Below are 26,863 nucleotides of genomic sequence, written 5' to 3'. Positions count from 1 at the left end.
AGCCTGGGAAGGGCTAAAATTAGCTGGGGAAGCAGATGGTGTTGAGAGGAGCACATGTAAAACTTCCCCGACTGAGACTCGACTCACCCCAAGAAACCCCATGTTCTGGCTGCCATGCCCTGGGCACCCTGGCCGGTGCTGGAGAGCCCGGCCTCTGGGTGGGGCTGCTTTGCTCTGTCTCCCCTCCTGCCCTTGTGCCCTCATGCAGTCTGGGAGCCCAGGTGGTCATCCCCTGCAACTGCAAGGGACAGTCCCCAAGTTGGCACCTCTGGGCCACTCTCTGCATCAGCACTCCCGCCTGTACCCTGCAAGGCATGGCGGGGACCAGTGTTGGAGAAGGTGGCTGCCTCAGCAGCAGAGCAGGCCCGAGCTCCCTGTCCAGTCCAAACTGGCTGCTTGAGCAACATTAATGATAGCAGCAGCTTGCACTTACCATCTCGCTGGAGGCCAGAGACCCTCCAAGCGCTCGGCCCGTGTGGCATGCTGAATTCCTTGCACTGCACCTCAGAGGAGGAGCCAGGGCCCAGGGACTGTCAGTGACTTAGAGGAGTCACCCCCAGGGAGTGGCTGGGTGGGGATTTGAACTCAGGCCGTCTACCCCGCACAACCAGGATGGGTTCTGCCATGTGACAGTGCCCTACTAGGTGCTGGGCCTGCCCAGGGCATGTTCCTTCATCTCCGTGGCAACCCTGGATGGTAACGCTCAGTGCCTCGTTCAAGAGCATTCTCTTTGTGCATGGACTCTTCTTGGCATAGCCTTGGGTACCCCATTTTACAGACCAGAAAATTGAGGCTAGGGAGGTTAGAGCAGTGGTTGCCTGAACCTGAGTGTATATCAGGCTGACCTAGTGAAGGAGGTTCCTGGCCTCACCCCCGAGGTTCTGATTTAGCAGGTTCCGGGTGGGGGCCAGAATCTGCATTTTGAACCAACCCCTGCTCAGTGCCAATGCTGCTTGTCCCCAGGCCGCATGGCAGAGCCCTTGCTTAAAGGACACATTCTCTGTCAGCTGGGCAGTGGCAGAGCAGGTCTGCGGTTCCTCTTCCAAGGCAGGAGTATATGCTACTCCCCTCTGCTCCTTCATAGGGTGCTGGGAGGTTAGGGAACAGGCCACAGACCACCCTCATTTCTGACACCAGCTGCCATCTCAGGGGTCCCCAAGACCACCCTCGGGTTCTTTAATTCACTGAAATGACCCACTAAGACCTTTTACACTGTGGGCTGCGGTTTATGACAGGAAGGGACACAGGTGAAAGTCAGCCGGGGAGGAGGCACAGGGCAAGGTCCTGGGGGACCCTAAACGCAGTGCTTCTAGGTGTCCTCTGCTCCTGGAGTCATGGACAGCACTGACCCCTCTGACAGTGATGTGACCAAGATTGTTACTGGGCTCGGGCACATTGATATGGTTGGCCACCATGTCTGACCGACCTCAGCCTCCAAACCCCTCAGAGGTCGAGCTGATACCATGTGACCCAAGGTGTCCACCCTAAATCACATCGTTAGACTAGTGGCATGGCGCAAGGTCCCCAGGTAGGCAAAGACGCTCCTAACAGGCAGGATGATTCAAGGGCTTAGGGATCTCCTCCCGGGAGCCAAGGGCCAAGGCCAGACATGTCTTTGGGAAAGGTTAAATTCTTTACTGCACAGGTGGGCATGTGAGAAGCCCATTTTACAGCTAAATAAACTGAGGTTCCTGACACAGCAGAGCTGGAGGTGGAGCCATCCCTAGCTGGCAAAAGCCATGCTCAGTGGCCCCTTCTCTGTCATCTGTGACACCACCCCTCCCTGCAGGCCTGAGCCGGGCCGGGCTCCCATTTGGGCTGATGCGGCGGGAGCTGGCATGCGAGGGCTACCCCATTGAGCTGCGGTGCCCCGGCAGCGACGTCATCATGGTGGAGAACGCCAACTATGGGCGCACGGACGACAAGATCTGCGACGCCGACCCCTTCCAGATGGAGAATGTGCAGTGCTACCTGCCAGACGCCTTCAAGATCATGTCGCAGAGGTGAGCTGCTTCCCCTTCCCCAGCTTTAAAGGCAGGCCACTCACCCCGTCCTTTTTTCCATCCATTTGCTGGGTGTTTCCTGAGGGCCAGCCAGGTGCCGGCCCCCTGCAGACAGAAAATCAGACCCAGCCCCAACACCAGCCTGTTCTGCAACAGCGGCCCAGCCTCCCCACACCAGCCCACCCCCTCCAGAAGCTTACTGTAAGGTTAGTGGGGGGCAGAGGGCCTTGCAAAATAAAAGCAGTGGCAGGACAGTGTCAAGGTGTCATGAGAGCAAAGGGGGGCCCTTTATCCTAGACATGAGAGGTCAGGTCAGTCTTCCCTAAGGAGGTGACACCTACATCCAGACAAAAGAAGGAGAGTGTGAGCATATGAGTGTGTGTTTAAGTGAGTATGTGTGGCTTTGTGTGTGAGTGTAAACGTGAGAGTGTTTGAGTATGTGTGGCTGTGAATATGTGCACGCGTGGAAGGAGAGGATCCCAGGGTGAGGCGCCACGTGTACAAAGCTGTAGAAGCCTCACGCACGCTCATATCATCCACCTGCAGAACGTTGGCTCTGCCTTCAAATTATGCCCAGAATCTGACCAGCGCTTCCACACCACCTCTCACCGTTACAGCAGTTCTTCCTGCTGCCCCTCTGTCCTGCTACAGCCTGTTCTCCCGGCCAGGTGCACCTGTGAACACCCTCCTCTGCTCAGCTGTGACTCCCACCTCACCCAGAGCACGAGCCCAGGTCCTCCCCACGGCATAGCAGGCCCTGCATGTGCTTCCTCGTCACCTTCCTTTCCTTGTCTCCCCATCTCTCCCCTCGCTTCCTCAGCTCTGGCTACCTCAGCCTGTTCCTACACACATCAGGGTCTCCTCACTCAGGGCCCCCACAATAGTTGTTCCCCCCCCTGGAATGCTGTTCTTGACATCCACATAGCTTCTCCTTCCCCTCCTCGGGGCCCCCAGACCACCCTCTCCAAACTCGCGGCCCCTGCCCCCCAGCTCCAGCCCCCTTCCCTGCTTTATTTCTCTCCTTGGCCCTGATTTTCGTCCACTTTTCCATCTGATACTTTGCCTCCTTAGTGTCTGGTTTCTTTCTGCCATCACTGGGCTGTCAGCCCCGTGGAGATGGAGTTTTGTCTGTCACTGCCACGTCCCAGAACATGGCCAGTTGCACAGTAGTCACTCACAGAGTTTGTGCCAAATGCCTGAGAGAGCCAGGTTCACTCCAGGGCCTGGAACCTAGGCTGGTAGAAGGGGAGACCTTGAATGCCAGTGGAGGATTCCAGAATGTGTCTGGGGTCACCACGAGCCTCGGAGAGTTTTGGGCAGGGGATGAGCATGGCCAGGTCGCTTGGACAAGTGGGCTGGGCTGGGTATAGCCAACTTCTGGGCACCTTCCTCGGCTGCCCCTCCCCTGTTCTCTCTCAAACGCCCACTGCACCCCGCCTGGCAACCTTGGCCCTCACCTCCACTTGCTGTCTCCTGGCACCCCCGTGCTGGTGGTCCCAGTCCAGTCTCCAAGCCTTTCCTTGGGCTGTGGCCCTGCTCCCTGGAAACTGCCTTCCTCCTCCCACTTGCCTTTCCAGATTCACCCTGCCCACATCACTCTCAGTCACCACCGTCTCCGGGGTCTGAGTTGTTCCCCACGATTCCTCAGCACCTTGCCCAGCTGGGATGCCCACACTGAGCACTGCTGTGACTGTGGGCTGAGAGAGGGCAGGAGTCACAGACCTCGTCCAGCAATGGAGGGGCTGGGGAGGAGCTGAAAGGTGACAGATGCCAAAATAGGTCGGAGTTCATAAGACCACGATTCCTGTCTTTCCTGTGATTCCTGTCTTTCGCTTGCGCGTGCCCAGCACCTCCCCTCACCCCGCCCTTTAAAGGCGTAAGTCTCGCCTGCTCACATCTCACTGGTTCCTCAGTCACGTGCCCGTCCAGCTGCAGGGGAGGCTGGGATGTGGAGTCTCCCGCTGAGGGCTGCTGTTCTGTGTGTGTTTTTATGTTTATGGAGGTGAAGCTCACACAGCATAAAATTCACCATTTTCAAAAGAACGACTCAGTGGCATTTGGAACGTTCACCATGTTCTGCAACCACTGCCTCTTTCTAGTTCCAGGATGTTCTCATCACCCTAGAGAGAAACCCTGTACCCATCAGCAGTCACTCCCCACTCCCCTCCCCCAGCCCAACCACTGCTCATCTACTTTCTGCCTCTGGATCCTAGAGGTTTCATATAAGTGGAATTTATACTCTGTGGCCTTTTGTGTCTGGCTTCTTTCACTGAGCAGAGTATTTTCAGGGTTCATCCATGTGGTAGTGTGTAGCAGCACTTGATTCCTTTTTATGGCCAAATTATATTCCATTGTATAGATAGACAACATTGTGTTTATCCATCATCTGTTTAAGACATTAGGGCTGTCTCCACCTTGTGGCTATTGTAAATAATGGTGCAATGAACACTGGGGTACAAGTATTTGTTGGATTCATTACTTTCAAGTCTATTGGGTATATACTTAGGAGTGGAATTGTTGTGACGTATGGTAACACCGTGTTTAACTTGTTCAGGCAAGTGTTCTATTTGTAAGGAAGTGGGTGGGATGGGTGGACATAGGTGGATGCCCCCATGCCTCCCATCTTAATCTGTCCCTCCCCGCCAGCCCCTTAACCCTTCTTGCACTTTTGCCTCAGCTTTGAGCACTCATTGGTTGAGGGCAGGATTGAAGACACAGGGCCCACTCTGCCTATACCTGTTGCGAAGCCTCGCAAAACACTCTCTGCATGCCCGCGGCCGGGTTGTAATCCTGTCTGGACTAGACCTGGCCTGCTCCAAGAATGGAGACCCTGACTGTGATGACAGACGGACAGACAGCAGATGTCTGTTTTTTTGTTCTTGTTTTTTGTTAAGTAGGTCTCTCATAAATGTTAGCTAGACTCTTAAAAAATTGACAGGGGCTCAGGAGTTCCCTGTGGGCAATCAAGAATGGGTTTTCCACAAAGTGAGGGCTTGCCCCCTCTCCTTTCGTCTCTGGCTGTAAATCCTTACAGCAGCGTTGCTCAAAGAGTGCTTCTTGGGCCATATTAGACCACAAGACACTCTGAGGTGGACACTGAACATTTTGTGAATAGGATGTGTTCATTCTGAAGAAAGATACCACCTGACATGTGTGGCTTCATATGTACTAATTAAGTGAACAATGAAAGGGCTTTAAAGTCAAGTTAAAGAGAAATATCAAGGATGCAGTAGTACTGGTGACACTCAGGTGTGATGAAAGTGATAAAGGGCAGCTTGTTCATAGGGCACATCCTCTGGCCCAGCCCTGTGTTCGATGCTGAGACTGGGCTGAAAGGAGAAGAGCGATCCCTGGTGGGGAAGAGAAAGCAGGCAGGAAACAGAAAACAATGCCCATGCAAGGCCTCTGCTCTTGGTTTTCGGCCCCACTGTTCCTTCCCAATTTGGGAGTGTTCACTCCTCCCCTGAGGCCAGTCCCTGAATGGTACAAATGGTTAAGTACTTGACTACGAACCAAAAGGTTGGTGGTTGAAATCCACCCAGAGGTGCCTTGGAAGAAAGGCCTGGTGATCTACTGAAAAATCATAACCATCGAAAACCTTATGGAGCAGTTCTACTCTAAAACACATGGGGTCACCATGAGTCAGAAGTGACTCAACGGCAGCAGGTTTGGTTATTCCTCCCCTGACCCTGTAGGCTGGGAAAGAAAGGGGCCAGCCCCCCAGTTCTAGGTTCTATTTCTCAGCTCCCTGTCTCTCTTCCACAGGTGTAACAACCGCACCCAGTGTGTGGTGGTCGCTGGCTCTGATGCCTTTCCTGACCCCTGTCCAGGGACCTACAAGTACCTGGAGGTGCAGTACGACTGTGTTCCCTACAGTGAGTCATCTTGTTCTTTGTGCAATGTGGGCCCTTTCCCCAAGTGAGCACATGAGGAGGAGATACCTTGACCTGCCACGTGCACTGGCCGCTCGGGGGACGGCCGGGCCTGCTCCCTCCATCACACTCTCTTCTCCCAGACACCCTCATCCACACTTGGTACTCCCTTTTCACAGACTCTGTCCCCTTCACGGGGCACCTTCTCAAACTCTTGTTCACATTCCCCTCACTCATTCCCACTCCCATTTGTACACTTACATCTTCCTTGAACTCGGACTGCTGCCTTCTAAATCCTCTGCCTCCCTCTTCCTCTCACGCCCTTTCCTTCCTGATCCCCCTCACGTGCCTGCTCTTCCCTGTCACTCACCTCCCTTCCTCTCTCAACTTTCTCTCTTCTCTCTTGCCCCCCCCACCCCCACACACCTCCATTCCTGTCCCCCTGACACTGCTTCCTATTGTATACCCTCCTAGCCCCAGAAGCTGGACTGTACACAGCAAGCAGTCTCTTGCCAGCCATAGCAAGGCAGACCACCCCCTGAGACCTAGTGACAGATTCTGTGTGAAGGGCTGGGGGCATTTTCAGTAGATTTATATCTCCTGGTTGGTTTGTCCATTACCATGATAGCACTTCCTGTCTGCAAAGGAAGTGCCAACATGTTTTACTGTGAGTGGTCCCTGGGAAGCCTGAGAAAGGTGATCTGGGGAGCCAGGAGCCTGGTTGTCTTCTACCTGGCCAAGGGGAGCAAAGACAGGGTCTCTCCTCCTCAGCATCCTGCCCTGAACATTACCCTGCTTTCCTGCCTTCTCTCTTCCCTCCCTCTTCCCCACCACCCCTTCCCTTTTCCTCTCCCAGCTTCACGTAGCCAACCTGGAGATAGCACCTCAGGGCGGAGGGGAGAGGAGGCAGGGCAACCAGGCTGTGAGCATGGGGGGCAGGGGGAGCAGAAAGCCCTGTAACTCTCCTGCCTCTCCCCTTCCACCCTGCTCTTCCCCCCAACCTTTGATTTCTCCTTGCAGGTGACTCCGCTGGGGGAAACAGGATTGCTTATGTGCTTCCATAACTTTCTTCTTTTGCTCGTTACCCTTTCCTTTCAGCAACTGAGGCCTCCAGCCACTGGCCGAGGGGGATGCCCATCTACTCCTTGAAGCCTCCCCACAGCACTGGGGACACTGCCTACCCCACGGCTGGGACAGCAGGGAAGCGGGGGGTCGGGCAGAAGGCAGCAAGTATAGCACAGCAGGGAAGCCAGGCAGGCTTAGGTTCGAGGTTCGGCTCTTGAACCTTCTGATGCTGAAACCCTGAGCAAATGGCTTCATTCCTCTGGGCTGCCACGGAAGGCAGAGTCCATGAGATCATGCATGTCAAGCACTTGGCCTGGGGCTGGAAACCAAGTTCTTGAATTATGACTATTGAATGTAGACTCCCTGAGGGCAGAGGCTGCTTCTTCAGGCCCACTCACCCCCAGCACCCAGCCCTGAGCCTGGTTCAGAATGTGCTCCGTAACATTCTGAAATGCTCTTTCAAGCTGAGCCTGTTCTTTTATCTGTAATGGGGGGAGAGTAAAGTCTCCCCTGGGATACTGTAAGGAGTAGAGATATGTGCGTAAAGCACCTAGTGGGCACTCCCAGCAATAGGTGTGAAGGAAACGGTGCTGCATTTGCTAGCCAAGTGGCCTCAGCCCTACTGCTTCACTTCCCTGAGCCTCAGTTTCCCCATCTATGGCCAAGGCAGTGTCAGCACAGCTCACAGCACCTAGTACGTGCTGTACACTTGGTAGTTTCTGTTTTTGTTGTGACTACTCATTATGATTCCTACCAATTATTATTGCTTTTAATCAAGATAAAAGTAACAGCAGGTGACTAACCCAATTCTTCCCAAGGCAGGCATGATAAAGGGCAGGAAAAATTCCCTGGTCCAAGTGGCGTCTAACCCAAGTAGATATCCAAGCAGGTAAAGAGGCAGAACAAAGCTAGAGGGCTTGGGGAGGGAAGGAGCTTAGAGACCTCCAGGAGCCGAGCCCTGAGTGTCTGTAGGGCCACAGAGTCCAGAATGGGCTGGGATAGAGGGCAGGGCAGCTCCCAGTCTGAAGGTAGAGAGCTGGCCAGAGCTTTCAGGGAGACAGGATGGACACACAAAGCAGACGTGTGTGGGTAGAGCTGGAGGTGGGCTGGAAGAAGGAGCAATGCAAGTGAGGCCAGAGGACAAGAAGCCAGGGCTAACTTATCCCCCAAACGTTTGCTGAGCACCTCCTGTGTGCCAGACCTGGATGAGGTGCTAGGGGCCAACGCTGCCCCTGTGAACTCCCTGCTGAGGCTCAGGTCTTCAAAGAGATGGCCAGGGCCCCTGGAGGACCTGGGCAGGGCCACCCAGAGAGAGGAGGGGCCAGGCCAGGGAAGCAGAGCCTTGTGGGAACATCTGGCAGCCATCTTGCCCTGGGCTTCTAGAGACTGGGCCCCCTACCCTGAGGGTGACCCCAGTGCTGGTGAGGGTGAGTCAGGGGTGGGTGGTAGGGGCTACTGTGGGGAAAAGGAAGTGGGTGTCTGGGACCCTGGACAAGCCCGACTAACACTGGATTTGCCTTGCAGCTGAGCACAGCCTAACGTGCCCCTTCCTCCCCCAGGTGCGGGCAGGCGCAGAGCTCCCAGCTCCTGGGCCCAGGGGGGCTGGGGGAGAAACCCAGTTGGAACTGCCCGTGAGCAGGGGTGTCTGTGCCCGCCGCCTGCTGTCTGGCCCCGTCTGTGTCCTCCCCTGCCTCTCACCTCTTGGCCTCCGTCTCCCCACCCTGGCTCACTCCGAGGCCGGGGTACACTGCCTGTCTGCCTCCTCATCACAGTGTCTGATTCTGCCACCTTCTCTCTGTGTTTGCTCTTGGGGTGGTGAGGGCCTGGGGAACTCAGCTGGACTTGGACATGGCCAGGCCAGAGGATGCGGAGTTCAGCGTGCTCTCTCAGCACTGAACCCCCTTACCCCCAGGCCCCATTCTAGCAGGAGGGCCTGAGCAGGTGGGAGGTGATCAGAGTGGCTCCTCCACCCCACTCCCTCCCTGGTGCCCCCCCTAACCAGAGCCCATCTCCCAGCTGGGACTCCCCCGCCCCTCTGCCCCCCTCTCTGTACAGAGGGTCTCCCCTCGGATCTGAGGGCTCTGTCTGCCTGCCCTGTCCTCCCCCCACCTCTGTGTCTCTCTTTGTCTCTGTCCTCCTGTGTGTCTCCCCTCTCTGTGACGTCTCCCCAACACTCCCTTGCCCCAACCTATTCCCAGAGGAAGGGACTTGGGGGCGGGGGCTGAACTGATGCTACGTATGGGGTTGGGGAAGCAGGAGTGAGGAAGGAAAGGAAAAGGGGGCATGTTGCCAGAAAAGAAACAAAAGCAATTTAATCTCTTTTTTTTTTTTCTCTTTTTTTCTTGCACATTTTTTTTTTCAATTTGTTTTCTCTCTCTCTTCCGATGCTTAAAGTAGAAGTGGAGCAGAAAGGTAAACGCACTGTTACCAATGCTAACCCCTAACTCACACTTTGTTCTACCTGTACCCATACTTAATGTGACCCCACCCTCCCCTCCCCAGCCCTTTCTTCTCCCCTCCCAACTTGGTCCAGTTGATGACCCCACCCCGGGTGTCCTCCTGGTGGGGTCAGCCCTGGTGCAGCCACGGGCATCTCCACCGTCCAGACACCCGCGGAAGCTCGTCTCTGAGCACGGGCAGGACTTTCTCTGTCTCTCTCTCTCTGCCTCTCTTTCGGCCTCTCCCTGTACCTCCTTCCTAGTCCTCAGCCCTTGCCAGGGACCTGGCCTCCTCTCATATTCCTTTTGCCTCCTTCAGGAGAAGTGTGTAAGCATCCAGGGCGGGTGGGGGAGGGACCCTATCCCAGCTCCCAGCTGGGGTTTTAGAGGAGTTGGCTCTCTCCTCTTCCTCCTCCCCCAGCTTTTGTGTTTCTGGTTCAAGGGAGGTGGGATAAAGGGGACACTTATGTTTTCCTTTTGGGGAGCAGATTTCTCCTTGGGCTGCTAGTGGCTTCTTAAGTTCCTTCTGGTTTGGCGTTTCCAAGGCCCAGAGCTGTTTTGGAGCACGGAGCACCAGCCCACCCCCAACCCCATTCCTGCCAGCTGGGGGTCCAGTTCTGGGAAGGGGTCTCAAGCTCTTCCCAGCCCTGGGAGGGCAGCGTGCCAAAAGGGGGGCTGAGGGGCGGGGGTGGGCCTCGCAGGGGGGGGTGGGGTTCTCTGTCTCTTTCACACTTGCGAAGCTGCAGTCAGGGTTTCTTCTGGGCTGTTGTGGTTAGAGGAAGGGAGAGGCCCCTGGGGGGCCATAGGAGAGTCTGGGGACTTCCATGAGGACCGTAATTTCTTGCTTGTCGAACCTTTAGCAGAGAAACAGAGACACCATGGTGGGTGGGATGTTGGGGGCTGTCATTTCCTCCCCAGAAAGTTTTGGGAAATTGACAGAGCCCAGGCTGGCCCCGGGGGCAGGGCTGGATGGGGTGGCCTTTCAGAAACCCTTGGGCCTTGAAATTACGGTCTGTGGAGCATCCCCTGCAAGGGAGGTGGGGTGTGGTCCCTCTGAGCTGCTCCCCTCCCCCCTCCACCCCTCCCTCTCCTCTGAGAGGCACCCCTCCCCACTCTCTCCTGGAGTCTCTCTCCCACCCGGCACCAGACACTCTTCTTGCAGGCCCTGTTTGGATGCGCAGCCCTGGATTCTTTTTTCTTCGATGGGAGGGGCGGGGCAAAGGGGAGAGAAGAGGAGTTGGGACCTTGGTGCTGGGGAGGGGTCCTTGCTGTCAAAGGCCCCAGACCGACCCTTCCTTGTCCTCTCCCTCTTCCCCCGCAACCTCTAACCATGTTTTTCCTCCCCCAAACCCTTAACCAGGACAGGTTCTGAGACCTTCCACCGCCCCCTTCACACACACATCAACTCAGACACCATGGGCCTGGAGGGGGGCCTGGGGAGAGGGGAGACAGGCACAGAGGCCAGGGGCAGAGGGTGGAGGCTGGCCCTCAGGGCAGCCGGGACAGGGTGGTGGCAGGGGCCCAAGGCCCTCAAGGTCCATGGGGATGGGCAGTGAAGGACCTAGGGGACAGGCTTTCTGGTCCCTGCCCACCTCTGTGCCTCAGACTCCCTTCCCCCTGCTAATGGCCATGCTCCTGGCTGCTTGGTGCCTGGGGACCACTTGTCGACTCTCCACGAGGCTGTGGAAGGGCTGGCTGCCCCCAAAGTCTGCGGAAGGGCAAGGCTGAAGTGGGGATGAGCATTGGCTACTGTCCAAGCCATCTGGCCACTGGGGCAGCCCCCAGGCTAGAGCCAGGTCCCCAGCCTGCCCTGTCCCACCCAGGCCAGCTGCTTTGGTAACAGGCCAAGCAGGAGCAGAGAATTCACTGCAACCCCCCAAGCCCTCGCCCTGGCCTGTCCGTGGGTTCTGCTAGCAGGGAGAGGGAGGCCCACCCACCTATGTGGAGGGGCGGTGGGTGCCACCTCTCTGTGAAGAGGAGGCGGGGAGGCCAGCCACACCACCCATTGCAGGGAGGCTAGGAGCAAGTTGTACTGGGATGTGTCGGGCAGGGGTGGGCAGGCCAGCGGCGGCCAACGAGATGCAGTTGAGGTTTTCCTCCTTTTCAGGGAATGGGGGGGTGGGGCGGGGCCCCCCACCTTTCTGACATCAGCGCTGCCTTGATCCCTCCTCCCGAGCCGGGGATGGTTGCAGGTAAATCGGGGTCCGGGGCAGGGGAGGTGGGGGGCCTGGCTGGGGCGGGCTGGGTCTTTATCCTAGCACCTGGTTCCCTCCCTTGCCCCCTCCGAGCTGGACCTGGGACTGCCCCCCCGAGGGACCCTGAGTCGGGCCTGGGCCTTGGAGTGAATTCTCTGCTCACCCCCTCTCTCCTCTGCCAGCACTAACCCTTTCTTCCCAGGTGGTCTCCAGCACTCGGAGCCAGGACCTCGCCGCATCCCCTCTGTCTTTCTTCATGCCCTGCAGCTCTCCTTCCCCACCCCCCCTCACGGGAGCCCCTCCCTCTCATGTCCCCACCCTCCCCATGTGCACCAGTGTCAGTGTCTGCTGCTGAGCAATGCCGTGAGAGACCCTGCTGGCTGGGGCAGGGCTGGGGCCCTGGGAGGGCTGGCCAGGGACCAGCCTCAGGAAACCCTTCCTCAGCTATTGATTGAGTGGGAATGGGGAGGGGGGACACGGGCTCCTTCATGACCTTTAGAAGAGTTGACTCCCCTATGCCTCCCCCATCCTGGAATGGGGCATTCTGATACCCACAAGGGTAAGGAAATATCTCTACCTTGCAATTTTTGCAGGAGGAAGAAAGTGGAGTAAAAAAAAAATCTCTGTTCTGGTGTGGTTGGTGAAGGATGGGACCCTTGACCCTAGCTCTTGGAGAGGGGGAGGGGCAGACATTGAGACCCTGGAAGGACGCATCCAGGAGTCACTGCAGTGGGCAATCTTTCCGCCCATCTAAGTCACATGGATGTCTCTGGAGGGACCTTGCCAAACCCCTTCTCCCCAGCCTGTGGGGTCTCAAGCAGCCAGGGAAGGAAAGAGGGGCACCACCTTCCCCCTCACACACACTAACCCTGCTCTTAATGGCCTCCAGGGTTGACATCTCCAGGGACAGGGGCAGCTGGGGAGGGGGGGTCCCAGCCCAGAACCCCCTCCCCATCACCAGCCCTACCAAGCAACCATGACTGCAGCTGCAGGAGGGGAGAGCCTGGTCCCCCTGGCCCCCGTGACCAACGTGCCTTTCTCTCTCCCTCCCTCGTCCTTGCTCCTCCTCTCCTGTCTCCTCCCCACCCCACCTGGCCCAGTCTTCGTGTGCCCAGGGACTCTGCAGAAGGTGCTGGAGCCCACCTCAACACACGAGTCAGAGCACCAGTCTGGCGCATGGTGCAAGGACCCACTGCAGGCTGGTGACCGCATCTACGTGATGCCCTGGATCCCATACCGCACAGACACACTGACCGAGTATGCCTCGTGGGAAGACTATGTGGCCGCCCGCCATACCACCACCTACCGCCTACCCAATCGGGTAGACGGCACGGGCTTTGTGGTCTATGACGGAGCCGTGTTCTACAACAAGGAGCGGACACGCAACATTGTCAAGTATGACCTCCGGACACGCATCAAGAGTGGGGAGACAGTCATCAACACGGCCAACTACCACGACACTTCACCCTACCGCTGGGGGGGCAAGACCGACATTGACCTGGCTGTGGATGAGAATGGGCTGTGGGTCATCTACGCCACCGAGGGCAACAACGGGCGGCTGGTGGTGAGCCAGCTCAACCCCTACACGCTGCGCTTTGAGGGCACCTGGGAGACGGGCTACGACAAGCGCTCAGCGTCCAACGCCTTCATGGTGTGCGGCGTCCTCTATGTGCTGCGCTCCGTGTACGTGGACGATGACAGCGAGGCAGCTGGCAACCGAGTGGACTACGCCTTCAACACCAACGCTAACCGTGAGGAACCCGTCAGCCTCGCCTTTCCCAACCCCTACCAGTTTGTCTCCTCTGTTGACTACAACCCACGTGACAACCAGCTCTACGTCTGGAACAACTATTTCGTGGTGCGCTACAGCCTGGAGTTTGGGCCACCTGACCCCAGTGCTGGTGAGGACAGCTTATGTCCAGGCCAGGAGTCTGTCCCTTCCATGGACCCCAGGGTGGGCAGCATCCTGAGAGCTCTTGGGGACCTAGAGTTTTTGGGCTCAGGGGACCCTACGTAGGAGAAAGCCACAGCATGTGACAGGCACTGTTGTTAGCACTTTACAATTGTTAACTCATCTAATCCTCACAGTGACCCATGAGACAGGAACTGTCATTGTCCCCACTTTACAGATGAGGAAACTGAGGCCCTGGGCGGGTGGGGGATTAACTCACCCAAATCAGAATTTGAACCCAAGACTCTGAGTTCGTAACCATTAAACTGCACTGCCTCTACCCAGGGCTCAAGCACGGTTTTTCAGTGTAGAGCCCTCGTGGGCCAAAACCTTGGGTGGGAACCCAATATGTATAAACAGATCAGAGCAGAGTTGCTGGCATTGACATGGGGCAGGGCCCTCCACAGTCTCATTTTATCCCCTCAGCTGCCCAGAGCCAGCTCTAAGCAGCCCAGGGCCCCATGGAGCAGCTGGAAAGCCGCCGATCTAATCCAGTCGAGTTTGTAGAAGGGCGAAGTGATGCCCCCAGCAGGAAGGGATATGTTCAGGGGTAAAGAGACCAGAGTTGGAGCAAGAACAGGATGGGAGGTGACTAGGTTTAGTGGCCCTCTGACACCTCCTTCCTGCTTCTCCTCTCTGAACTATTCCCTCAGACCTCAGGGTTTTTATGGCCTCTTTTGACACTTTGTATGGTTCCTTGGGTATAGGGGACCTCTGCCTCTCTTCGTGGATTAAACTGTGGAGAGAGATCCAACCCCAGACTCTTTGGGGACCAGGAACCCTGTGCCCAGGGGTGGGTGACCCTGTTTCATATCTCTTCTCCCTTCCAGGTCCAGCCACTTCCCCACCCCTCAGCACGACCACCACAGCCCGGCCCACTCCGCTCACCAGCACAGCCTCGCCCGCAGCCACCACCCCGCTCCGCCGGGCTCCCCTCACCACGCACCCTGTGGGTGCCATCAACCAGCTGGGACCTGACCTGCCTCCAGCCACAGCCCCGGCCCCCAGCACCCGGCGGCCCCTGGCCCCCAATCTGCACGTGTCTCCTGAGCTCTTCTGTGAACCCCGGGAGGTACGGCGAGTCCAGTGGCCAGCCACCCAGCAGGGGATGCTGGTGGAAAGGCCTTGCCCCAAGGGGACACGAGGTGAGTGGAACAGGCAGAGACCACGGTCATGTCCACTGTGACTGGCTTGGGGTTGGCCACTGCTGGTTGGGCCAGGGAAGGGATGGGGGACATGTCCACTCTTCTGCTGAATGTAAACACATTTAACCTGTCTCTTCCTTACCGGGACAGGAGCTTTATTGAAGGCACTGTGTCCCCCGTGTCTAGCAGAGTTCCAGAGACAGCAGTAGCTCAGTGACTCCCCTCCTCCCCTAAATGCCCACTGAGCACCTGCAGAGAGCATGGCTCCTGGCTCAGTTGAGAGATACGGGACAACCTAGGAGCCGCTGAAGTGCTGGGGGGGTGGGGTGGGAGCCATGTACTTTAAGGTCAGGGGAGGGTGAGTCAGAAGAGGCTTCCCCAAGAAGGAGCTTCCTGGGGGGACTTGGCTAGAGGGCTATCATCCTGGCAGGCAAAGGCAAGGGGAGCCAAGAGGGAAAGTGGCACCTAGGGGAAGCAAGGGGTGGCTTACGTCGCCTCCAATTGCTGCTTCTCTTGACTGTCTGGCTGCTTCACCCCTGTCCTCCCGTGTTCCCCTCACCTCCATCTTTGCCTACCCATCCCTCTCTGTCTGATGTCTCCTTCCCCCTTCTCTGGCCCATCCTTCTCTCCTTTCCTTTGGCTTCCTTCTCTCTTCCTGTTCGTCTGTCCCTGCAGGAATTGCCTCCTTCCAGTGTCTACCAGCCCTGGGGCTCTGGAACCCCCGGGGCCCTGACCTCAGCAACTGCACCTCCCCCTGGGTCAACCAGGTGGCCCAGAAGGTACCAGCAGCAGCCACCCCTCACAGACACACACATTTGCTTGAGCACCAGGCCTGGACGGCCATGCGCGGGACACAGCAAGGGTGGGGGAGCAACTGGGAAGACAACGGGGTCCAAAGTCTAGAAGGCGGAACTGGAACTGCTCGGTCCCCTCCCTGCCTAAACAGGGAGCAGGGCCAGGTGGGGAGGCAGAAGAGGACCAGGGGAGGGGAAGGAGATGCAGGGGCTGGGTGGGGGTGTACAGGGCTGTGGATGTGGGGGAGAACAGGATGGTCCCTGACAGAGCTGGTGCGCAACCCACCTCACACAGATCAAGAGCGGGGAAAATGCAGCCAACATCGCCAGTGAGCTAGCTCGTCACACCCGGGGCTCAATCTACGCGGGTGACGTCTCCTCCTCCGTGAAGCTGATGGAGCAGCTGCTGGACATCCTGGACGCCCAGCTGCAGGCCTTGCGGCCCATTGAGCGAGAGTCAGCTGGCAAGAACTACAACAAGGTGGGCCTGGCGGTGGGGCAGTGGGACCCAGGGCAGGTGCCTGCCCATAGGGCTCAGGCAGTGTCTGGCCTGGTACTCTGAGCTGGGCTAGCTGCTGGCACACCACTCAGTCAGGCAGGAGGAAAGGCTCCAAGGACTACTGGGTTTTGCCCCTATGCTGCCTCGGATGGTCCTGGGTGCCGGAGTGCTCTTAGAACTCTCTTGCTGATGGCCTAGCCCCAGTGGGTGGTACTGATACCGAAGAGTGAGATATCGGGCCCTAGATGTGCGTGTTGGGTTTAGGGAAGCAGTGTCTGGAAGCTGGGCCTGATGCCACCTCCATCTTATCCCCTAGATGCACAAGCGAGAGAGAACCTGCAAGGACTATATTAAGGTGAGACCTGCTCAGGTGGATGGTGCAGGGTAGGGGAGCAGGTCCAGGCGGCACTGGGGGTGGAGGCTGAGAGGAGGGGCAGAGCCAGCCCTCCTGCCAGGCCCCTGAGGAACTCGGTAATGGGGCTCACAGCGCCATACCCCCACCCACCCTGTGCAGGCTGTGGTGGAGACGGTGGATAATCTGCTGCGGCCAGAGGCTCTTGAGTCCTGGAAGGACATGAACACCACGGAGCAGGTGCATACGGCCACCATGCTCCTGGATGTCCTAGAGGAGGGGGCCTTCCTGCTAGCCGACAATGTCCGGGAGCCTGCCCGATTCCTGGCTGCCAAGCAAAACGTGGGTACGTGCCGCATCACACAGGCAGTCTCCAGCCTTGAGGAACAAGCTCAGACACAAATCTTGACCGCAGGGGCACACCTGGCCCTACACTATGGGGTATCCTTGGCACCCTGACCCTCAGCCTTGGGCCTCTTGCCACATAGCCCCAACTCTGAAGCCCAAGCCCCTGGATGAGGGACAGACCCCAACCCTGCATGGCCTGCCATTCCCTGTCCCCACAGTTCTGGAGGTCACGGTCCTGAACACAGAGGGCCAGGTGCAGGAGCTGGTGTTCCCCCAGGAGTACCCCAGCGAGAACTCCATCCAGCTGTCAGCCAGAACCATCAAGCAGAACAGCCGCAACGGTTAGTGCCCCCCGGTGGTGCCTCAGGCAGAAACACAGCCCCTCAGCCGGTACTCTCTGCTCCACCTCTGCAAGCAGTGGTTAACGTTTATTGGATTGGAGAATTCAAGCACAGTTTGGGACCCATGAAAATGCACAGAGATTCATTCCTCCGCTCCAGCTAGTGTAAACTGCAGGGGTCCGCAGGTCCCCCCAGCCTTACTGAGTGCAGTGCTCACTCCTATGAACAGTGCAGTTGGTCCTCACATGGGGAGGTCTGTCCCATTTGAGATTGAGGCTCAGAGTTTAGTGGTTTGCTCAAGATCACACAGCAAGGAAGGGGTGAATTGAGGGCCCACTGCCCTGCTGTTCAAACTGCCTACCAATGAGCAGCAGTCCTGTAGGAGGGCTCCCCAAGGGTCCCCCTGGGCTGGTGTTAGAGGTCCCAGTGGCGAGCATGGCTGAGGGCCCAGGTGGAGGTGCACTTCCGAGGACTGATGGTGTGCCTGTCCCCCCAGGGGTGGTCAAAGTTGTCTTTATCCTCTACAACAACCTGGGCCTCTTTCTGTCCACGGAGAACGCCACGGTGAAGCTGGCAGGAGAAGTAGGCGCAGGAGGCCCAGGGGGCGCTTCTCTGGTGGTGAACTCGCAGGTCATCGCTGCGTCCATCAACAAGGAGTCCAGCCGTGTCTTCCTCATGGACCCTGTCATCTTTACCGTGGCCCACCTGGAGGTGAGCTGAGGTGTCTTACCCACCATGGAGTCCCAGCATCCTGCTCATATGCCCCTAGGCTTCATCCGCCCCAGGGGCAAGCGTGTGGCTCAGATACAACCCCTCCCTGTGTACCTTCCCCCTTCACCAGCTTGAGCAACTTGTCCCCAAAGATCCCAGGCTGTCACTGTGAGCCTGAAAGCCCCAGGCACTTCTCTCTGGCTTGTCACTATCCCTGTCACTGGGTGTGGGGCCAGACAGGACTCCCTGGTTCTGACCCCTGGCCACACCACACAACAGGCCAAGAACCACTTCAACGCCAACTGCTCCTTCTGGAACTACTCTGAGCGGTCCATGCTGGGCTACTGGTCGACCCAGGGCTGCCGCCTGGTGGAGTCCAACAAGACACACACCACTTGCGCCTGCAGCCACCTCACCAATTTCGCCGTGCTCATGGCTCACCGTGAGATTGTAAGCGCCCAGTGCCACTCGTCAGCCAGGCTGCTGGCTGGCCTGCTTTGCATGGCATCACAGAGCACACAGCATGGGCAGCAGAGGGAGGGGCAGCTCTGCGCGCGCAGGCGCTACCAGTCTGCCTGGGGCATGAGGCCCTCTCTGGTCGTGGTCCCACCTTCTCTAGGGCGCTCTGGAGAAGAAAAGCAGGTGTCCCTTTTGTCTTCTCCCCACAAGCCTCCCAGAGCATGAAGAAGTGGGCCTACCTGCAAAGGGGGCAGAAGGCCAACAGATGGGGGGAGGCAGCGAGCTCAGCTGTGTCCGAGCCCAAGGCCCTGAGTTTGCCACTCCTTCCCCAGTACCAGGGCCGCATCAACGAGCTCCTGCTGTCGGTCATCACCTGGGTGGGCATCGTGATCTCCCTGGTCTGCCTGGCAATCTGCATCTCCACCTTCTGCTTCCTGCGGGGGCTGCAGACAGACCGCAACACTATCCACAAGAACCTGTGCATCAACCTCTTCCTGGCCGAGCTGCTCTTCCTGGTCGGGATAGACAAGACTCAGTATGAGGTGGGTGGGTGCACAAGGGGCAGGTGCCTGCCAGCACTGGGGGACAGGGAGAGGCCACCCCTGAGTGGAGAGGAAGGCGGAGGCCCGTGGGGCTCCCCTCACCTGTGGTGCTCCATCCCCAGATTGCCTGCCCCATCTTTGCCGGCTTGCTGCACTACTTCTTCCTGGCGGCCTTCTCCTGGCTGTGTCTGGAGGGCGTGCACCTCTATCTGCTGCTGGTGGAGGTGTTTGAGAGCGAGTACTCCCGCACCAAATACTACTACCTGGGCGGCTACTGCTTCCCGGCCCTGGTGGTGGGCATCGCAGCTGCCATTGACTACCGCAGCTATGGCACTGAGAAGGCGTGAGTGTCTCCTGCTCCTTCCCTCCAGTTGCTTCTCCTGCCTGGCTCCCTTCTCAGCAGTGCCTTCCCTCCCCGGGCCCCAAGATTGTAGCCTCAGTCACTGGCCTCCCGGTGCAGGGAAAAGTCTCTGCTCCTCTCTACCCTACCTCATTTCCTTTACAGCTGTTGGCTCCGAGTGGACAATTACTTCATCTGGAGTTTCATTGGCCCCGTCTCTTTTGTTATCGTGGTAAGTCGGAAGGCAGTACCCTCAGTGCTGCGTCTCCTTCCTTTGTTCAGGCTAGCCTAGACTCCATTCACCCCTGAGCCCCAAGAGGGACTGGTTTCAAAACACCATCAGAACTGGGCAGCCATCTAAGAATGAAAGCAGATTGGGTCTATGGAACTCCAGAATGAAGGCCCAGGTGTTCAGGAGCTGCTGCCTGAGCCCCCGCTCCACGTTAGACAGTGACGGTCGAACCTGGTCCCTGTTCTCACAGCAACACCACACACAGATCTGTGCCAGCCGGTTAACTTCAGTGGCATGGGTGCCTTGATGAAAAGTGCAGGCCCTCCAGGAGGGCCGTCCACAGAGGAGGCCTCGAGGGCGGAAGACGCCACTCCCGGCCCAGCCTCCTTCCCTTCTCCCACCCCAGGTGAACCTGGTGTTCCTCATGGTGACCCTGCACAAGATGGTCCGAAGCTCCTCCGTGCTGAAGCCCGACTCGAGCCGCCTCGACAACATCAAGTGAGCATACGTGCATGCATGCGCACATACACGCGCCCACCCCCTGTGCCTCCTCCAGGACTTGGCCCACCACACAGGGCTTGGCCTCTTCTAGAGTCCCCTAAATACTGTCCTTGTACCTTTGGTGCTCCATGGTATGAATTTAAGTACAAAGATCGTTATATATCTATTTAACAGGTATTAGAAAAAATATAATTAGCACACGAAACCTGTGGTTTACAGATATAATTGCTTAAAGGCTGCGTTTAAAAGGTGAGTCCATTTTAAGGGCAACTTAAAGAGGAGTAGGCAGTTAAAATATAGTTAAGTGGTCTAGAAATAGGGAAAAACAGAGATGGCAGGAGAATGAATGACTCACCTTAGTAAAACTGCCACCCTCACCTCCACCCCCCCCCCCCACCTCCCTAGGCCCAGGCCCAGTGAGTGTCCCTGGGCGGGCCACTTCCCCCAGGGCCTGCTCAACCCCAGGTAGGGCCTGTGGGCTCTCTGCAGACAGCCCCAGCCAGCTGAGGATCCCCTATCCCGCACACTGGGCCCAGGTTGGAGCCTGGGCTGCAGCTGTTCCCCTCTCCGGCTGGCTCTTTGACGTGCCCACCCCTTGTTCCCCCAGATCCTGGGCCCTGGGGGCCATCGCACTGCTCTTCCTGCTGGGTCTTACCTGGGCTTTTGGCCTCCTCTTCATCAACAAGGAATCCGTGGTCATGGCCTATCTCTTCACCACATTCAACGCCTTCCAGGGGGTCTTCATCTTTGTCTTTCACTGCGCCTTACAGAAGAAGGTAAGGTCAGGGTGGGGGCTCTGTGGCCCTTATCCCAGATACCCAGCCCTGGATCAGATTCTCGGAGACATTTCCTAGGCACTCTGGAGAGGGAGGCAGTGGTGATCTAGCATGTGAGGACCGGCCCATGGTCCGCGGTAGGACTTGTGTCCTACCATCAGGGAGGCACAGGCTCGGGGTCAAGGAGGCCTCAGCTAGAGGGAGAAGAAGGTTCTAGGCAAAAAGACAGAGTGGCCTGGAGGTGTGAGGACGCGTGCCAGATTGGAGTGTTCTGGAAGGGTGGGAGTGTACAGTTCAGAGATGTGTTGAGAGAAGCCGCTACCTTCTCCAAAGTGGGGGACAGTATCAAGTGTGGGGGAGGGGAGAGGATTTGGGGTGTCTCCCAGACAGGATGTTTCCTAGCTGAGCATTTAGGGAAGAGCTGTGAGTTTTGTGGTGATAGAAAGTTTTTCTCTTAAATAAATATGTTAAAAGCTGAATTAAAAATGTGTGTATGAAAGAAATAACAATAGTGGAGGAATATGGAGAGGGCACAAGTAACTAGGAGGTACACTCCTGACAGGAATCTGGATGGCGCAAGCGGTTTGCAGTTGGCTGCTAACCTAAAGGTTGGCCATTCAAACCCACCCAGCAACTCCATGGAAGAAACGCTTGGCAAATTGCTCCCATAAATACTACAGCCAAGAAAACCCTATGGAGCAGTTCTACTCTAACACATGGGGTTGCCATGAGTCACAGGGCCGACTTGACTGCAAAACAACAACACTTAAGACTATAGTTGGGGAAACCAAGCTAAGGAATTTTTAGACTTCATCCCAAAAGCAACAAGGAACCATGGTCAGATTTTTGTTTGAGAAAGGTTCTTGGCCTTGGGAGCAGGAAGGTGGGTAAGACTAAGGCAGAGGATAAAGGAAATGGCTATCACAAAAATTCATGTTGTAAGGTTGACTGTATCCCTGCTGCTCTGCTCAAAACCATCCATGGACCCCACCTCTCAGTGACAGCCAATGTCCTCACAGGTCCCCCACCACTCCCAGTGACAGCCAATGTTCTCACAGGACCCCCACGTCCCACAGTATGGCCGATGTTCTCACAGGGCCCCTACCTCACACAGTGACAGCCAATGTCTGCGCTGGCCCCCCACCTCACACAGTACAGCTGACATCCTCACAAGGCTCCCACCTCTCACAGTACAGCCGATGTCCTTGCAGGGCCCCCCCGCACCGTGTACAGTCTGGCTAAGCTCCTCTCTGCTTCCACCACCCTCAGGACCCTGCTTCCCTCCTGTCCTTCCAGCCCTGTTCACCTCTGTTCTTTTGGGCGTGCTAGACATGTGCTCCCTCTTCTCCGCTTGGCACCTCCCTGTCCTTGGCCTAAATGCTTTTCCCCAATATCCGCAGATCTCACATATTTCTTTCAAAATCTCTGCTAAAATGTCTCCTTCCCAATGAGCCATCCTTGATCTATTCAAAACTGCAGACCACCCACCAGCACTCCCCAGACCCCTGCCCAGCCATTGTTTTCTCCACAATATTTAACACAACCAGACACTCTATAGACATTTATGTTGTTATTTACGTTCTGTCTCTGTCTACTAAACTCTACGTTCCCAGAGGTAGGGCTTTGTGGCTGTTTTGTTGTCTTCTAACCCTGGGGCCTAAAATGTGCCTGGCACCTAGCAGGTGCTGATTCGAGATCTGGTGGACAGACGAACAAATGAATCAGCAGCTGTCGGTGGAGGCAGAGAAGGGGATGGGCCCAAATGAGATGACAATGAGACTAACTGATTGGGGCAGGGAGAACAGGATGACAGTGAGGTTCGGGTGGCCTGCCATCCTGGCACGGGGAACATGCCATCGGGGTCCCGTCTGCACTCACTCTACGGGTGGCTGGTTCATCAAGGAGGCCAGCGTCTGCTCTCGCTGATGTTCTTCCTCGCTCCCAGGTGCACAAGGAGTACAGCAAGTGCCTGCGTCACTCCTACTGCTGCATACGCTCCCCGCCCGGGGGCACGCATGGCTCCCTCAAGACCTCAGCCATGCGAAGCAACACCCGCTACTACACAGGGACCCAGGTACGGAGGCCAGGCAGGGCACAGGCAGGGCTCCATGGGCTGAGGGGGTGGAACGAGAGCCTTGGAGGCAGGGCGTGCTCGGTCCCAGTCTCTGATGGTTGACCCAGTGAGGAAGCTTGGGGAGGGTCTGCTGAGGACCTTTCACGTCTGGGCTGTGTCCCCAGAGCCGAATCCGGAGGATGTGGAACGACACCGTGAGGAAACAGACGGAGTCCTCCTTCATGGCGGGTGACATCAACAGCACCCCCACCCTGAACCGAGGTGAGAAGGGGTCCCTCTGTTCAGCTCCAGTTCCCTCACAGTTCTTGGATTCACGTCTCTGGGCTGCTTTGTGATCTCTGACCTCTTGGGCAGGTACCATGGGGAACCACCTGCTGACCAACCCTGTCCTGCAGCCCCGTGGTGGCACCAGTCCCTACAACACCCTCATTGCCGAGTCTGTGGGCTTCAATCCCTCCTCACCCCCTGTCTTCAACTCCCCAGGTAAAAGCACTCTGGGGAGACAGCCGCGATGGTGCCGGGAGAGTGTGCCATCAGTGGCTGGGATCATGGGGTCTGGGGGCTGGACTCTGCCTTCTAGGCTCACTCTTAACCTTCCCTGTTTTCTCTCCTGGCTGGCACCTGCAGGGAGCTTCCGGGAACCCAGTAAGTGTGGTTCTTTTCTGATGACATTTCTGAGGCTGAGTTAGGACAGGTAGTGGCCTTAACTCAGACAGCCTCACTTAGGGAGAAGGAGAACTCAAGGATGCAGTCCCCCACCTCCCGCCCCCCCCTCCAATCCATCTCTGGCTTAGCAGCCAGATGGATGGTATTCTTTGAGTTTGGGCCTTCAGTGGGGAAATGATGGTGACGAGAGTCAGAGCGCAAAAGCAGCCATTTCTCCAGACCCAGTCACCCCAGGCCTCCTCACACTGCTGAGAACCTGAGCCCCCATTGGGAGGGAGCCCTGGGAGAACAGGTCCCCAACCACCTCTTCTGCCAGCCTGCTACTGACCTGGCAACCCCACTACCAGAGAGGAAGAGAGGGAGCATGACAGCAGAGTCCCAGGGAGCAGGGGCCAGTGCAGAGAAAGCCCAGAGATATGGCCGTACCCCGCTCTGTGCTGTCCCAGGAACAGGCCCTCTCCCCTCCTGACCAGTCCCTTTCCACCTGCAGAGCACCCCTTGGGAGGCCGGGAGGCCTGTGGCATGGACACCCTTCCCCTGAACGGCAACTTCAACAACAGTTACTCCTTGCGAAGTGGGGATTTCCCTCCAGGGGATGGGGGCCCTGAGCCACCCCGAGGCCGAAACCTTGCCGACGCTGCTGCCTTTGAGAAGATGATCATCTCCGAGCTGGTTCACAACAACCTACGGGGGAGCAGCAGCGTGGCCAAGGGCCCCCCACCACCCGAGCCCCCTGTGCCACCCGTGCCAGGGGGTAGTGGTGAGGAAGAGGCTGGAGGGCCCGGGGGTGCTGACCGGGCCGAGATCGAACTTCTCTACAAGGCCCTGGAGGAGCCTCTGCTGCTGCCCCGGGCCCAGTCGGTGCTGTACCAGAGTGATCTGGACGAGTCGGAGAGCTGCACGGCAGAGGATGGGGCCACCAGCCGGCCTCTCTCCTCCCCTCCCGGCCGGGACTCGCTCTACGCCAGCGGGGCCAACCTGCGGGACTCGCCCTCCTACCCGGACAGCAGCCCTGAGGGGCCTGGCGAGGCCCTGCCCCCACCCCCTCCCGTGCCCCCTGGCCCCCCTGAAATCTACTACACCTCTCGCCCGCCGGCCCTGGTGGCCCGGAATCCCCTGCAGGGCTACTACCAGGTGCGGCGGCCTAGCCACGAGGGGTACCTGGCTGCCCCGGGCCTGGAGGGGCCAGGGCCCGATGGGGATGGGCAGATGCAGCTGGTCACCAGTCTCTGAGGGACTTCACGAACCAGGGGCTGGTGGCCCAGTGCCAAGAAGGAATCCTGGGCAGGGCTCTGGTAGGGAAGGGGACTGGTGGAGGCAGTGGCTGGGGGGGCCACTCTCTCCAGAGGCACCCCTCAGCTGTGGACCCTACAGCGCCCTCCAGGGGACTCTGATGTGAAGGCCTGAGGTGCAGGGTCGCAGACAGGGTTTCCCACCAGCCACATGCACCAGCTCTGTTTTGGGGGAAGTGCAGTGAGGAGAAGCCCAGCGGTCCCCAGGGGAGTGAGGAGGGAGACAGTGGAAGAGCACAGTCCACTTCCTGGCCCCCCTACCCCCCACCCCTTGGAGAGAAATGATGCTTTGGCTTCCCTGGGCTCCAGGGGCAGCTGTCATCTGAGGTTGCCAAAGGCCCTGCTGCATCAAACCTGTCAGCTGCTCCTTTGCAGCCAGAAGTGCTGCGGCCACCAGGAGGAAGCAGTGGGGGCAGAAGGACAGAGGACAGGTTCCTCCTGACTATGGTTCCCTGCTCCCTGGAGACTGGGGCCTCTGGCCCATGAGAAAGCCCCAGGGCCAGGGCAGTGGCTGGTGGTTTAAAGGTGGAACTTTCTCTGAAGCTCCTTCCCTTTGCTCTTCATTCCTGCCTTCCAAGCAAGCCTGTCCCCTAGCCCTCCACAACTGCATCCAATGACCCCCTCCCTTGGGGTGACTCCTGATGAAGCACAACTCCCTGCAGGGCCTCCAGCCCACAGGGGTGGCCATATTTGGGCAGTTCCCAGTCCTGTGGGCTCGGCTATCTGGGGAGCAGATTTTGGGTCTGGATCTCCCTGGGGAGTGGGTCCAGGACTTGGATCTTCCCCTAGGGGGCCCTCTTACCCCTCCCTCTCTCCTCCTTCCCCATTGCTGTAAATATTTCAACGAAATGGAAAAGAAAAAAAGACAAAAAAAAAAAAAAAATCTCATCACTTGAAGCCACCGGGAGCCTGCGGCCCAGGCCAGCTCTGGCTTTTCCAGGAGCAGAGCAGCGCCTGCTGCACCCGGCAGCCAGGACTTCTCCATGTACGTGCGCATCCCCCGCCGGGGCGGGGCAGGCCGCCAGTGCAGCTTTTTACAACCCAGAGACAGAAAACAAAATCTAGAAGCAACAGTGAAACAAAGAACCTGTCTCCTTCCTGGCACCGCGTGTCTGTCCTCTCCTCCTGGCCCCCTGCCAGGCATCAGTCAGCCCTCCTGGGGCTTGTACCTCACCGCCTGCCCCAGGACCAGGGGCCTGTCTCCCCTCCCCTCCCCACTGGCCCGGGGGGAGACACCCTTACACCCAAAGATGCTTTTGCCAAGATGGCTGTGCTGTCTGTCCCTTTGAGTTCCTGCTTCTTGTATATTGCTTCTGGGACTCTGGGCCAGGGAGATGGGGTTTGGTTCCCCTCTAAAGAGGTTGATGCGGGCATGAAGGCAGGAAGAAGCTGGGGTAGGAGAGGGCAGCAGGGTTTGATGGCGGTGGGCACGGCTGAGAAGGGTGGGTTGGGAATGGTGAGGCTGTATTCTCTGGGGGGGGGGAGGGGGCAGTTAAGAGGTCCTGCAGGGAAGGCAAAGCCACGTATGAGGGTCTGGGGACTCTGCCCCCAAACCTTCAGACCCTGGAAGCTCCAGGTTTGGGGTGCCTCCTGAGTACCTCTCCCATCATCTCCTGATCCCCTTTTCTCCAGCCTGTTACCCTCAACTTCCCAGATCCCGCCCAATCTTGGGAGTAGCAGAGCCCCATTGCTACACTGGTCCATCCCCTTCATTGCCATTTCCCCAGGGGTGGCCCCTCCCTATCTCTTGCCCCTCCCTCGTTTCTCACAAGTGCCATGAGTTTTCAAACATCTCTGGGTCTCAGCCTGCTGCTGCCATGAACTTCTTTGGGTTAAAGTGGAGGAGCTCTAGGGAGGAATTAAGGGAAGGGGACAGGTAGGTAGGTGGCTGTGGGACCCTTTTTTGCTGCTTTCTAGCCCCTCCTTCCTCCTGGGGAGCTGGGGCTGGCGTGTTCCCATCAATCGGGGGAGAAGGGGTCAGACCAAAGATGGTGGTTTGTCCCATGTAGGAGAATGTCTTGGGGAGAAGGTAGGGTTGGGCTCCATCTCTGGCTTTTCCTGGGAGGGCTTAACCCATTTCACCAGAAGACCATGGGTGGAGGGGGGCCATGAGGGCTGGACAGAGGAGGCGAAAGGGGACAGCTTTGTGAGGAGGGCAGGAGAGAGCTAGCTCTCTGGCCCTCCCTCACCTTCACTAGACCAAGAGCTCCATGGTGGGGAGGGGTGGCAGAGGTCTGTGAAGAACCGATCAGAGACAAGGGTAGATG

The 26,863-nt window shown here is 57.7% G+C and overlaps 1 protein-coding gene across 4 annotated transcripts in view; it reads left to right on the top strand.

Moving 5' to 3' along the window:
• The window catches only part of ADGRL1 (adhesion G protein-coupled receptor L1), a 42,945-nt gene extending 16,931 nt beyond the window's left edge, over positions 1 to 26,014 (top strand). For 2 of the 4 annotated variants that reach the window (XM_049877095.1, XM_049877093.1), the window contains 21 exons: positions 1,790 to 2,003; positions 5,769 to 5,878; positions 12,674 to 13,474; positions 14,355 to 14,669; positions 15,345 to 15,448; positions 15,759 to 15,944; positions 16,279 to 16,317; positions 16,477 to 16,660; positions 16,881 to 17,003; positions 17,500 to 17,714; positions 17,994 to 18,164; positions 18,506 to 18,715; positions 18,838 to 19,058; positions 19,221 to 19,287; positions 19,694 to 19,785; positions 20,396 to 20,564; positions 22,510 to 22,638; positions 22,803 to 22,899; positions 22,993 to 23,121; positions 23,266 to 23,283; positions 23,795 to 26,014. In XM_049877095.1, coding sequence (XP_049733052.1) covers positions 1,790 to 2,003; positions 5,769 to 5,878; positions 12,674 to 13,474; positions 14,355 to 14,669; positions 15,345 to 15,448; positions 15,759 to 15,944; positions 16,279 to 16,317; positions 16,477 to 16,660; positions 16,881 to 17,003; positions 17,500 to 17,714; positions 17,994 to 18,164; positions 18,506 to 18,715; positions 18,838 to 19,058; positions 19,221 to 19,287; positions 19,694 to 19,785; positions 20,396 to 20,564; positions 22,510 to 22,638; positions 22,803 to 22,899; positions 22,993 to 23,121; positions 23,266 to 23,283; positions 23,795 to 24,537 — 4,337 coding nt within the window. In that variant the 3' untranslated portion in view covers positions 24,538 to 26,014. Of the gene's footprint in view, positions 1 to 1,789; positions 2,004 to 5,768; positions 5,879 to 11,485; positions 11,571 to 12,673; positions 13,475 to 14,354; positions 14,670 to 15,344; positions 15,449 to 15,758; positions 15,945 to 16,278; positions 16,318 to 16,476; positions 16,661 to 16,880; positions 17,004 to 17,499; positions 17,715 to 17,993; positions 18,165 to 18,505; positions 18,716 to 18,837; positions 19,059 to 19,220; positions 19,288 to 19,693; positions 19,786 to 20,395; positions 20,565 to 22,509; positions 22,639 to 22,802; positions 22,900 to 22,992; positions 23,122 to 23,265; positions 23,284 to 23,794 lie in introns of those variants that run through there. The other 2 variants (XM_049877096.1, XM_049877094.1) reach the window with 2 other exon arrangements.
• The last annotated feature ends 849 nt before the right edge of the window (positions 26,015 to 26,863 follow it).

This window comes from Elephas maximus, chromosome 3 (assembly GCF_024166365.1).
Source record: "Elephas maximus indicus isolate mEleMax1 chromosome 3, mEleMax1 primary haplotype, whole genome shotgun sequence".
Lineage (NCBI taxonomy): Eukaryota > Metazoa > Chordata > Mammalia > Proboscidea > Elephantidae > Elephas > Elephas maximus.
The sequence above is the reverse complement of the archived record's forward strand: the minus strand, read 5'-3'. Positions and strand labels throughout refer to the sequence as shown.